At 45.5% G+C, this 14371-nt stretch overlaps 1 protein-coding gene across 1 annotated transcript in view; it reads left to right on the top strand.

The window, feature by feature from the left end:
• The window catches only part of LAMP3 (lysosomal associated membrane protein 3), a 118925-nt gene that overhangs the window by 54372 nt on the left and 50182 nt on the right, over nucleotides 1–14371 (top strand). Inside the window, exon 3 of the mRNA XM_078666046.1 lies at nucleotides 197–313. Within this exon, the coding sequence (XP_078522172.1) occupies nucleotides 197–313 (117 nt within the window). The remainder of the gene's footprint in view (nucleotides 1–196; nucleotides 314–14371) is intronic.

The following is a 14371-nucleotide window of genomic DNA, read 5'->3' as shown; positions in this document are numbered from 1 at the left end:
CCTTGAATCTTAGTGAACCCAGACCATAGATCATAGTGTTGGGTAGTGTAATTGTATAACATATTTCTGACTAATAAAAAGACACAGGACAAAACAAAGTGGTATTAGACATTTTAACAATATCTCCTTACAAACCTGAGTATGGCTTCATGTATTCACACTAGAACATAAAATGTACGTTCTTTTTGTCTTGCAGGATAGTTTCTTCAATATTGTACCTAATCAAACAGATTATTTTGGAAGTTGTGGGCTTACCAGTTCCAACCTTAACATAACGTTTCATGGAGGATTCATTAATTTCAACTTCATAAAGGTAGGTGCAAGTATTTATTGTCTTCTCGGTATTCTACTCTTTTACATTTTGAGATGGTCCCATTAAGAAAGCATCATGGTTGTGATCTACCTGCCTAATATTTAAAAATTTCAGGAAGACTGCAACACAGCTGCTTATTTTAATGTTGCGTTTTAGCTTCCATATTGTGAATATCCTTCTTAAAGATGTTCAAAAGTTGATATAAATGAGAACGTACAATCTGGGATTAGCGGCGGGGATCATACAGGTGTAGCGAACGACACTTGGCTTGTGTTATCCATGTAGTGAAGTACAAGCTCAAATGTTTGCTTTCAAAAAGTTGGTGGTGATGGACAGAGTATCTGAATTAAGCAGAACACTCCTACCCAGTCAAAAGATCAGGGCTTGATCCATCACCGTTTTTTAGCTCACTGCACCATCCCAGTTCAGAACCTGGCTACATGCAAATTAGTCTGACCCTGGCCCAGCGCATCATGGGAACAGGGCAGACCAAACTACCAAGCCAATTCTTTACTGGAAAGGAAACAAGCTTCCGGGGACCGGTTTCTGGCATTACAGCCGTCTTCGGCCCGGCTTGCTTGAATCCTGATGGTGCAGTGAGCAAGGGACTCACATCTGAGCATACCCTTCCACACTTGTGGTGGCCAAAACGATTCAAAAAGTTGGTGGTAATGGACAGAGTATCTGAATTAAGCAGAACACTCCTACCCAGTCAAAAGATCAGGGCTTGATCCATCACCGTTTTTTAGCTCACTGCACCATCCCAGTTCAGAACCTGGCTACATGCAAATTAGTCTGACCCTGGCCCAGTGCATCATGGGAACAGGGCAGACCAAACTACCAAGCCAATTCTTTACTGGAAAGGAAACAAGCTTCCGGGGACCGGTTTCTGGCATTACAGCCGTCTTCGGCCCGGCTTGCTTGAATCCTGATGGTGCAGTGAGCAAGGGACTCACATCTGAGCATACCCTTCCACACTTGTGGTGGCCAAAACGATTCAAAAAGTTGGTGGTGATGGACAGAGTATCTGAATTAAGCAGAACACTCCTACCCAGTCAAAAGATCAGGGCTTGATCCATCACCGTTTTTTAGCTCACTGCACCATCCCAGTTCAGAACCTGGCTACATGCAAATTAGTCTGACCCTGGCCCAGTGCATCATGGGAACAGGGCAGACCAAACTACCAAGCCAATTCTTTACATATAGCCAGGTTCTGAGCTGGGATGGGGCAGTGAGCTAAATAACGGTGATGGATCAAGCCCTGATCTTTGGACTGGGTAAGAGTGGTCTGCTTAATTCAGACACTCTGTTCATCACCACCCCCTTTTCTGAATCAAATGTTTGCTTTGACTATGCCCTTTCTTCTGTTTACTTTTGAGTTGGAATCCCAGAAGCCCTCAGTGTGGTCCACTGTGATCACCATTGTCATGTCAAAGTTCAGATTAAGTGTATTCTGGCTCTTACAGCACTGTTTGCTGGCTTGAATTTCGTGATTTCAAAGGCAGAGGTGATCAAGTCTCAATTCAAGTGCTTAGATATCGTTAGCAAAACATAAAAATCAAAATCAAATCTATGGTTAATTGCGTCTTAGCGTTAACATGAAGATCACATAGCTTAGGAGGCAGGAAAGGCTTATGTGGGACTCCACATGATAGGGTTTCATGTCACAAGAGCATTGCAACCCCCATGTATCTGATTCCATATGGATCTTTACTGATTCCTGATATGAAAACTAAAACCTTGATCCTACTTCTGTGCAACACTATCACTGCTGGTTTCTTTTGGAAGGGAAAGACTTTCCCAGTACGTCACTGTTGGTATATCCTGCAGTGATTGGTGTAAAGACCTCTGGCCCCTCTAAAAGCAGATGTTATTACATGTCCCCGATATCTCAGGCTAATGCGACTGACATCCCTGACTGGCCCGCTTGCCTAGTTGGCTTAAAAGAGGAACATGATGAGAGGTGTGGTTCCATCGCAGAGGCGAAGAAGGTGTGAGACATTCGCTCAGCACAGGGGGAGGGGGGTGGGGGTTTGGAGGGAGGGCAGGGAGGAGGGAGTTGGGGGGGGGTTTGTTGGTGTTGGTATTTGTCGTCACCGCCTTCACACCTAGCCTGTGGCTCTACAACAGGTTCTGCGACTCTGGGCAATAGCTTGCTTAATCTCCACTACGGCCCCTCGCGGCGGGATGCCTGGCTTTCACCTTGTGGATACCCTGCTGGGGTATCTCACAGGGGAATACCAGGACGGGTTCCCTAAGCAAGCGCCTTGATACCTTCGGGTGATACGTGCGCTATATAAGTCGCAATACACAATACATACATAATTGTAATGTCTGGCATACTGACGGCGCTCCTGGAGCAGAGACTTTGCATTGCCTCCTTTTGACGATGGTATAAATTGTATGTATTGTTTTCCCTGTTCATGAAAATGCAATAAAATGCTTTAAACCTAAAAGCAGATGTTTCGAATTGATAATATGTAGCAACAGTTTTAGCATATTAAACAGAAAGTAACAGAAATAGCAACACACAAAGAAACATGAGTAAAATTATGTTGTGTTTTTGTGCTGATCTGTTTTTTGGATGCAGCAGGATTTTTGTGTTGTTATTGTGTTGTGCTGGGATTGTGCGTTTGTTGAGTTTTGGTTGTGGGTTGTTGAAAAAGAAATGTGTTGTAGGAACATGTTGTTTTGTGTTAAGATTTGATTTTGTTCGATTAGATTAAATGAGGCCCTGCTGCCGAGAGTTTGCTCTTTTGTTGCATCTAATACTGCTGATGGGCTAAATAAAGATTAATGCTGTTGCAAATCTGACTAGTTCACACCATGATTGACAGCCAAAATTGCCTTGGAGTGGCACCAGGAGTATAGATGCTGTCGAGGGATTTAATTCTCCATTCACCTGTGACCCCTCAGTTTTGAAAATCCAGAGACTGCAGATTCCCCACTGCATAGTGCGGAATCTGTTCTTGCACCATGTCTAACGGAGAAGTAAGACTCTCATTTCTTCCATCCAATCCCTTCATGGGTCCCCTTTCTTCTACTTCATCTTCATCCTTTCAGGACCCTGGTTAGTTCCTGGAACTCGCAGTGTGAAGAACTCATTCATTCATTCTTTGGGCTTGTCTAGCCCAACATCTGCATTGTTTTTTGCTCACCCTGGTTATTTCCTCTTTGCTGGAGACCTGACTGCTTCACTTACCCCTGACAGTCTTCCTTAGAATCAAAGGCCACAAACTGTGTAACCTGCCTTGGATTCACATTATTTCTCAGGGACACTCTACTTTACTATAACATCCCCTGCTTTAATCATCAACATGCCCCAACACTTGAAGGTGGAGCACGCTCTATGGGAGAGATCTAGGTACTTTAGGCCATGTAGGTATTTGTTTGTTAATTAATGCACTGTTGCACTGGACGTTGCCTCCCCTGATGTGTAGACAATAATACTATTTGTTCCTTAGATGCATTCCCATTTGAGTTGTATTGTATACTGTGTATATGTATGTGTTTGTGTGTGTGTGCGTGTGCGCACGTGTGTGTGTGTGTAAATATCAACAAGGGTTGGGAAAAGCTCCATAAATTCCAATAGGGGCACTCTAGTTTCTGTTCCCTTCTAAATATATAACTATACAATTCCATCACTGAGCCCAAGCTACCTCCACAAGGATGGTGTAGCAGAAGCACGAGTTCCCAGAAGTCTTCCCAAACATGCTATACCAGTGGTTCCCAAACTTTTTCGACCCACGGCTCCCTCGACCTATTAGCTGTTGGCTGCGGCTCCCCATTATATGAATTTTTTTGGGCGAGATGTAAGCCTGGCCGCAGGAATACATCCATTTTTCTCCCTGAAAATAATTGGGATGAAGTCTATGAAGGAATTATAATCAAATTGTTACAATAAAACACCTTGTGGGTGCTTTGGCTTGTTGGTGTGTCAGCTACATAGTAATTTCAAAAGGGGGTGGTGATGGACAAAGTATCTGAGTTAATCAGAACACTCCTACCCAGTCAAAAGATCAGGGCTTTATCCATCACCGTTTTTTAGCTCACTGCACCATCCCAGTTCAGAACCTGGCTATATGCAAATTAGTCTGTCCCTGGCCCAGTGCATCATGGGAACAGGGCAGACCAAACTACCAAGCCAATTCTTCACTGGAAAGGAAACAAGCTTCCGGGGACCGGTTTCTGGCATTACAGCCGTCTTCGGCCCGGCTTGCTTGAATCCTGATGGTGCAGTGAGCAAGGGACTCATGTCTGAGCATACCCTTCCACACTCATGGTGGCCAAAATAATTTCAAAAGGGGGTGGTGATGGACAGAGTATCTGAGTTAATCAGAACACTCCTACCCAGTCAAAAGATCAGGGCTTTATCCATCACCGTTTTTTAGCTCACTGCACCATCCCAGTTCAGAACCTGGCTATATGCAAATTAGTCTGTCCCTGGCCCAGTGCATCATGGGAACAGGGCAGACCAAACTACCAAGCCAATTCTTCACTGGAAAGGAAACAAGCTTCCGGGGACCGGTTTCTGGCATTACAGCCGTCTTCGGCCCGGCTTGCTTGAATCCTGATGGTGCAGTGAGCAAGGGACTCATGTCTGAGCATACCCTTCCACACTCATGGTGGCCAAAATAATTTCAAAAGGGGGTGGTGATGGACAGAGTATCTGAGTTAATCAGAACACTCCTACCCAGTCAAAAGATCAGGGCTTTATCCATCACCGTTTTTTAGCTCACTGCACCATCCCAGTTCAGAACCTGGCTATATGCAAATTAGTCTGTCCCTGGCCCAGTGCATCATGGGAACAGGGCAGACCAAACTACCAAGCCAATTCTTCACTGGAAAGGAAACAAGCTTCCGGGGACCGGTTTCTGGCATTACAGCCGTCTTCGGCCCGGCTTGCTTGAATCCTGATGGTGCAGTGAGCAAGGGACTCATGTCTGAGCATACCCTTCCACACTCATGGTGGCCAAAATAATTTCAAAAGGGGGTGGTGATGGACAGAGTATCTGAGTTAATCAGAACACTCCTACCCAGTCAAAAGATCAGGGCTTTATCCATCACCGTTTTTTAGCTCACTGCACCATCCCAGTTCAGAACCTGGCTATATGCAAATTAGTCTGTCCCTGGCCCAGTGCATCATGGGAACAGGGCAGACCAAACTACCAAGCCAATTCTTCACTGGAAAGGAAACAAGCTTCCGGGGACCGGTTTCTGGCATTACAGCCGTCTTCGGCCCGGCTTGCTTGAATCCTGATGGTGCAGTGAGCAAGGGACTCATGTCTGAGCATACCCTTCCACACTCATGGTGGCCAAAATAATTTCAAAAGGGGGTGGTGATGGACAGAGTATCTGAGTTAATCAGAACACTCCTACCCAGTCAAAAGATCAGGGCTTTATCCATCACCGTTTTTTAGCTCACTGCACCATCCCAGTTCAGAACCTGGCTATATGCAAATTAGTCTGTCCCTGGCCCAGTGCATCATGGGAACAGGGCAGACCAAACTACCAAGCCAATTCTTCACTGGAAAGGAAACAAGCTTCAGTGTTGGATCTAGCCCTGATCTCTTGACTGGGTGAGAGTACTCTGCTTAATTCAGAGACTCTGTCCATCACCACCCCTTGTTGTAAATATTTTGTCCACCCTAAGCGTGGAAGGGTATACTCAGATGTGAGTCCCTTGCTCATTGCACCATCAGGATTCAAGCAAGCCGGGCCGAAGACGCCTGAAATGGCAGAAACCGGTCCCCGGAAGCTTGTTTCCTTCCCAGTGTAAGAATTGGCTTTTGTAGTCTGGTCTGCCCTGTTCCCATGATGCACTGGGCCAGGGACAGACTAATTTGCATACAGCCAGGTTCTGAAACTGGGATGGTGCAATGAGCTAAAAAACGGTGTTGGATCTAGCCCTGATCTCTTGACTGGGTGAGAGTACTCTGCTTAATTCAGAGACTCTGTCCATCACCACCCCTTGTTGTAAATATTTTGTCCACCCTAAGCGTGGAAGGGTATACTCAGATGTGAGTCCCTTGCTCATTGCACCATCAGGATTCAAGCAAGCCGGGCCGAAGACGCCTGAAATGGCAGAAACCGGTCCCCGGAAGCTTGTTTCCTTCCCAGTGTAAGAATTGGCTTTTGTAGTCTGGTCTGCCCTGTTCCCATGATGCACTGGGCCAGGGACAGACTAATTTGCATACAGCCAGGTTCTGAAACTGGGATGGTGCAATGAGCTAAAAAACGGTGTTGGATCTAGCCCTGATCTCTTGACTGGGTGAGAGTACTCTGCTTAATTCAGAGACTCTGTCCATCACCACCCCTTGTTGTAAATAGCTACATAGTAAAACATATCTATATTGTAAATAGACATTGAGCAGTGCTAAAACAAGCTTGAGTCTGAAATTGTCTACAAGGCACTGTACCGAACAAGGTCAGAAGTGTAGGGGAAAGTTAAGTCGTTTACATTTTAGCGTTGGGGCCCTGTACAAAAGTAAGGGTTTTGGGCACTGATTGCTAGTTGCTTGGTACTGTCCAAGTGCAAATTGTGCATCCATAATTACTCTTAGGGCCCTGCAAATACAGTGCATTTATGGGTTAAACCCTTCGATTGGAGAATAACTGTGCGTACTTTGCATCATACTCCCTTTTTTGTGAGGGGGTTGAAAGCAAACAGTTACCATCTGCTCTGAGCAGGTGGTAAATGTGTGTGGGGGGCTTCTGAATGGGGCAGAGGTGAGAGTAGCATGGAGGAAAGGTAAGGGAGGGAAGGGAAGCGAATGAGAATATTAGTTCTGGTGGAGGTAAGATTTAATGTTCTACCCTTGCCAGAGAAAAACAATTGGGATAGAGCTCAGGACTGATGAAAGTGGCGCCTGGCACAAAAAAAAAAGTGGTGGGGTGGGGAAATGAGGTGCCAGGGGACGTGTTTAATAATAATGCTTCCTGCTGCCAGCTGTCCCTTAGACAGCATCTGAGACTCCCCATCGATTCCCTGCAGTGCTCTCATGCTATATTACCAAGCATGACAGCTCATGGGTTGGCCCCTGGTGCCTGTATGATTTGACATTGTATCATGCATATATTATTGGTAATGACAATATATGCAAGCATTATCACATTGAATCTCTCATCTTACATATATATTTACAGAATTTCTTAATGGTGATGAGGACAGCTGTATTATAAAACTTGCATATACCCAGGAAAGGGGTGTCCTGGTGCTAGTGGAAAAAGCCTTAGCTCGGCGGTAACCAGAATTTGACTAAAAAACAAAGAAATTTGAGAAGAGTAGAAGTCGAGTAGGAGGCTGTTGAACCAGTTTAGACAGCTGCCAAGAACCCCCGTGACTAAATATTAGGCTAAAGTTGAGTTTTGAGACATTTCTGAAATCCAGTTAAACAGCTTCTTGACCTTAAGACTGAGATGAGGGTCATTCTGTCTTTTGGCTGTTACCACTGAGGAGCAACATTTCTGGAATTTAGGAATCTGGACAAAAAAACAGGTGTGGGGCAAAGAACCCTGGTTGAAAAGTAGGGGACAAAAGGGAGGTGAGGTAGTCATGAGAGGCGGAGTAAAGCTCTCTATTGCAGAGACAGAAGAGCTTATAAAGACAATGTTTCTGCACAGGGAGCCAGTGAAACGTTTAAGGATCGCCAAGTAACAAGGTCATTTGTGGAGACCTAAACCCCGATTTACTAACACTCTGCACTGGATTTGGGTCGCTTTTGTGAACAATTTGACGCAAAGTGTTAGGGTGGGATTTTCTATCCAATGCACATTAGGATTTACGTTGGATAGTATCCCAAAGTAACACAAAGTTGCACTATGCTCAGCTTTGCTTTAATTTGCGTCAAGCACCCACGAGTGGTGCATCGGTGTTCTCATTGCAACCACCCAGGGGTTTGATGCAAATCCCTATCTACAAACATTGGTAGACATTGATTTGCTGTCACTTTTCTGACACAAATCCGGCGTAAAGTGTTAGGGCGGTATTTACTATCCAATGCAAATTAAGATTTACGTTGGATAGTATCCCAAAGTAACACAAAGTTGTGCTATGCTCGGCTTTGCATTGATTTGCGTCAACCACTCTTGGGTGGCGCATGGGCGTTACCATGCAATCACCTAACAGGTTTGATGCAAATCCATATCTACAAACATTGGTAGACCGGGATTTGTTCCAAAATCTTATGCAGCCTCAAGGCAGCTCTCACGTGTGCTACATTGTAGAGCACACATATATAAAGTGGGAAAAGTCTTAAAGCATAGATTTGTTCTGGAGGGACAACTTCAAGTAGAAAACCTACACTTTAAAGAATGAACATGCCTTTGCACTATGGCGCAAGTGTGTGTGCACTGGTGCATGACTGACAAAAGTGCGCCAACTCTGCGGGAGAGAAAAATGTGCCATATTTTAGTGTAGGTGGCGCTGTTCTGCTGTCTCCGCCTGCTTTCAAATCGCAGCACAGCAACTTTAGTCCAGCATGCCCCGCGTCAAAGAATAGTAAATCTAGGCAAAGAAACAGCACTGGTACCGGCTAAGAGAAATAGAGACAACAGGGTTGCAAAAAGTGACTTACACTGGTGAAGCCTAGACAAAATGAGAGCTTGGAGTATGGTTTTTATAGCCTATTAGGAAGGATTTTCTGAAACTCGTCAAATAGGAAGAAACAAGTAGAAGTACGTTTGTTTAATTGTTAATGGTCAGGTCTGGTGGCTCAGTGGACTAATGCGTCCATTGCAGGGCCTGTGTTTGACCTCATGGTCACAGATTCAAATCCCGGCAGGTCCACTCAGCCTTTCATCCATCTGAGGTCGATAAAATGAGTATCATTGAGTTGGGTAACAATGAACATCTGTTATTCAGCACCAAGAGACTTGTGGGTGAACGTGCGCTTTACAAATACTTATGTTATGTTAATCAGAAGTAAGTTTGACATCAACAAAAAATAGATAAAAAAGAACAGATCAATGCATATGTGACAGACAATAATGTAAAACGAAAACATGGTTTGTTTTTGCCCCCCCCCCCCCCCGCTGAAGATCTCATCAAATAACAAACAGTGGAGAGCATGGATGTCATTTCGGGGTGACCAGGGGTCGCAGCTGTGACCCCTGGCTTGCCAATTGCAACCCCTGACACTTCTTTTGCTGGCTTCAGTGGTGGCAAAATCAGTGACTGTAAGACAGCGGCAGATTGGTTGGGGTTCCCTCTCATTGTTTTCTGTCATTTTTTAATTACATTATTAGTGAATTTTATTACATTGTTTACTATAAGTGTAATACAAATACAGTATTTATAGCTGGAATATGACCCCTTGTAGCTGCTGAGGTAAGTACAAAATGATTCTAACTGAATGTTGTGTGCATGCTTGCAAGTGAGAGTGTGTGAATGTGTAACCGTGGGTGTGAGTGACCCCTGGCATTTTGATCAATTGACCTCCATGGTGGGGAGAAATGTACTTAAGTAGTCTAAAACACAGAGGGGCGAAAAAAGAGCGAAGCTCTGCGTCTAACTCAAGCACATGACTAACTTAAACAGAAGAAAAAAGAGGAAACTACAAAATCACTTATCTTCTTTAAATACTGAAACCTCTTTACAATGCCATTTAAGGAAGTAGGTTAGTTTCTAAAAGGGGAAGTGTGTTTCAGGAGACCGCTTGCAACTGAGGCAAATCAGTGCTCAGGGCTGTCTGTACCATTTCTGGGTCCAGGCATTTATTTCAGATGTATTCATCACTCAGAGATTAATCATGGCTCATTCATTTCAAATGCCAATAATTAACATAATGTGTGTTTGTAAAGCGCATGTCCACCCGTGGGCATCTTGGCGCTGAATAACAGATGTTTATATTTACCCAACTCAATGGTACTCATTTTATCGACCTAAGAAGGATGAAAGGCTGAGTGGACCCGCCAGGATTTGAACCTGTGACCATGAGGTTGAACAAAGGCCCCTACAATGGAAGCATTAGTCCACTAAGGCTAGTGTGGTCTGTGAGACGTTGGCCTGGCATATGCTGTTGACTAGTTCTAGTGGGCACCTTGCACCAGTCCAAACAACCCTTATTGATGATAGGTTTAAAGACAACATTTATAGAAAGCCATCCTAGTGGTAGCTGTGGAGAGCAGCCTTCAGGCTAAGTCTTGAAGGAGTGTAAAGCAGCTTGGTTTACCAGATTATAACCTCTTGAAGGACCAAATGAAAGGAGAACCGCACCATGTATATATAAAATATATGTATTTATTACTAAACACTCTCTACTTACCTACACACTATCAACACTTTAGAACTTCAGTAAATAGCACAATATACAATGGGCCCCAGGGGGAGACCAAAACATATTTTAAGACAGTGGTATAAGAACCACGACTTCACTAGACACAGTGCATAGAGCACGTATAATTGTTGAGACCCCAAGGAACCACCCAGGTGACACATGGGACCCACGGGGGGATGTGTGCAGTGTGAGAACACAGCCGCGAGCCCTGTTAGCTTCAATGGGGAAAGTTGCAGTCGGAATTTTAAAGTTTAAGGGCATTTAGGGGAGGACTTTGAGCAAACCCCTTTAGACTTAGGGGATTCTAAGGCCAACACCCATGGGAGCACCAGAGTACTCGAGTTACCTCACCCAGGGAAGCCGGGTGCATAGGTGTCAAGTGGTGTTGGGTCGCGCCGTCGTTTTCAATGGCGACATGCCGCAAAGTGCTGCCGCCGAGAAGAAGGAAAGTGTCCAGAGCGATCCAAGCCTGGATCGAAGATGTGAAGAACCTGAAAGCAGAGGGGACAGAGTCTGGGTTACTTGCCAGTGACCAGGGGCCCGATAGACGAATGCCCACTGATGTCCGGTGCTTCAGGTGCGAAGAGGTGAAGCTTGACTCTGCAGCCAGGAGGCGTCGGCGATGACAATGAGCTGGATTCAAGCTGTCCCACGAAGGATGTTGAGTGCTGCGGCATCGGTGTTTGGATTGAACACAACAAGCCTTGGCAACAGCAACCCCTGCAGGAAGAGAATAGATGCTTCGGTGCGGACCAGCAAGGTCCTGACGACTTCCCAAGTGGTGGAGAGTCGGGGCACGTCTGGAGCAACCTGGTAAGCCCTTTGAAAGTTAGAGTTGACTTCACAGGGACCCACCAGTCGACAGACCAGGGATCGCGAAGGGACCTAAAGAGGGAACACACAATACCAGCCCACGGGACACTCATGAGTGTAGGCCAGTAATCTTCAGTGAAAATGCTGCTCGGGGCTTGGACAACAAGTAGACCAAATCACAGCCTCAAGGATTGCCAAGAAGCATATGTACTTGCAAATGTGCACGGTGTCCAGGGGTTCCGGTTCCACGGTCCCCACGAGGGCTACGGGTCTCAGCTTTGGTGGGAGCTCGGGTCGGCCTCTGGGAAGTCTGGGAACCCACCTCCTGTGTTGCAAATTCTTCGGAGTCCAGCGGGAGCTTCGGAGATGCAAACCGGTCAGATGCGTATTAGGTGCCTGCCAAGCAGGGGACCAACTCCTTTACTCCAAGGGAGATTCTTCAGTTATCTAGCGCCTTGTAGATCGTCCAAGCTCCAGGATTATGTCTCAGAGTTTTGTCCAGGTAAATCTAAAGTCCTGTAGTCAGGGGTTCCTACTTTTTACCCAAGGAAGGGGTGGGACAAACTCCGGGGACCCACTTATGGGAGGGTCAGGATAGAGGGGTGGTTACACCCATATCCTTTGTCCAGTTTCATGCCAGAGCAGGGGCTAGTAGCCCCTGCAACCGGTTTAAGTTGGACTATGCACAGGGACACCAAATGTGCCCCTAGTGCAGACTTCAAAGCACTCTTGAAGTGCACCCACCCAGCCCCAATACACTAAAGCCTGTCTGGGAGGTGGTTACACCTCCCTGTGACAGGAAACCTATTGTCCAGCCTCCCTTGCGGGAGTTTCGTCCAGCAGCAGGAGGCCAGACTTGTGTCTGTGGCTGCAGCATCCATTTTGTGATGCCAGGGTTCTGTTAAGCTGGTACCGGGTATACCGGCGTAGTCACGTTTCTCCTTCTAGGAGGGTGGAATCATACCTCCGCCGCGAGGACTGGTGGGGAGGTATGATTCCCAGGTGTTTGACACCAAACACAACATGTTTTCTTGCAGCCATTCCAAAGTTAGCATTTACCGCGAGGTTATCATGCACTGCATCACAGAACAACCCTGGAGAATAGATTCCCAAGGCTGCAGAGGGGCCCTGCTTATTCATGGGCACCCTCTCACACAAAGCCCCGCACCCTGCCTTCAGGATTGATAAGGCCTGCCATAGGGGTGACTGATAGGTTTATATGTGTAGTGATGTAAGGTAGATATAGGGAACCTATATATAAGTAAGGGGTGCATACACCCCCTTACACAGGCTGCTGTAGCAGACATGTGGTGTAATTTTGAGTGGTCTCTCAGGGATGGCATAATACATTCTGCAGCCCCTGAGAGGCCTCTGGGGTACCTATGCCCTGGGTATATAGGATACCATATACTAGGGACTTATAAGGGTACCCCAGAATCCAATCTTTGGTGTACCCAAAGTACATGCAATCATTTTAGAGAGGAAGTAGCTAGGCTGGGGTCCTGGATAGCAGGGCCCCAGCCAGACTAAAGTCGAAAAACAGTGAAACATCAGCAAAAAGTGGGGGTAACTTAGCTATAAGAAGCAGATCCTACTCTCCTACATGATCAATATGCTTCACCCCTTTCCTAGATATTGAAGAAGAATTCTTACAGACTACATAATACCTTGAATAGTGGCCTTGTTGAAACTTCACAATCAGGCTCACCCAGCTTCTATGTGGATTTTCTTTTATGTTGTCTTATCACGATTTCCTATGAGATAGTTTCCTTTTCTCCGTTGGTTACTCTATTATACAACACTAACTCCATGTCATGATGTCGCGGCTATAACTTTGCACTTCTCAAAATAATGGTATTCTCCGGCAATGAGTTTATCCAAACCCCTCTGTGAGTATTTAGATTTTTCATTGTATTCATCCATTTTATTTTAGAAAAGGACTTATTATATTTGACTTCTTGGCTTAAGAGAAGACATGATATGCAACTGCAACCAGTAACATACTGATATATAATTTAAACATTCTCGAGAGGCTATGATATATGTTCCTTCAAAGTTTTTGTATTATGCGGTTATAGCATTATTTCTGTTTGCATATTTTCTAATAACAATTATGGCGACTTGGCGAGAGGATTCTTTGTTCCCGAGCAGCGAAGGGCAGAACGGAGCAATATAGTAGTGTAGCGGGAACAGGAAGACGACGTTTCCGCTACCAAACTGCATTTATTGTCTACCCGACCCCTTCCTTAGCCTTTTGTGATTGCTTGCGTCAGATCCAGCATAATGGAGGCTTCTCCCATTCTCCCCGACACCAGGGAGGAGCTTCAGGTGAAGTGCAGGCAAGTGTGTGATCACGATACACTGGGTGAGACTGAGTGGCGCCGGCGGGGAGACAAGGAGGAGTAAGGATTGTGCATGGAGGCACCGGACATAATGGCTGCTGATTGCTGAGCCCAAAAGTATTGCTAATAATAAATGAAATGGGCATGGCGTGCTGACTTGGGAGTGCTGATTTCTTGTTTCTGGATTGCTTCCAGTGGGCGTAGTCCTGCAGCTCTCACTACAGCGAGGCTGTCTATTGCCTGTCCTGGATATGGTACATTCACTAGAGTCTAGCTCATCATTTATTTACATTACTATTTGATCTGGCAGCTGGTGGGTTTATTGCTTGAAATTCTGTGCCAGCAATTGGAGAGAGAATGGTGCTTGATCTTTTCCTTGGTCAGCCAGTCCAATAAGTGAGGGGCTGTATGTTAAACCAGGTTCATGCTTGTGATCAACTTGTGAGTGTCGCTATTAGTCATATACTGGTTTCCTATATAACAAATGCTGAACAGCCTTTTATGTCTCTTACCTTGTAAAGGAGGCCGACACAATTAAACCACCCCCCTCTTGATGTTTGTGTGACTTACTGAAGTACATGTTTTGAGGAGTGGTTTTACTTCAGTATAGAGATAGGCTGCTGATG

The sequence above is a fragment of the Lissotriton helveticus genome, chromosome 11 (genome assembly GCF_964261635.1).
Source record: "Lissotriton helveticus chromosome 11, aLisHel1.1, whole genome shotgun sequence".
Lineage (NCBI taxonomy): Eukaryota > Metazoa > Chordata > Amphibia > Caudata > Salamandridae > Lissotriton > Lissotriton helveticus.
The sequence above is the reverse complement of the archived record's forward strand: the minus strand, read 5'-3'. Positions and strand labels throughout refer to the sequence as shown.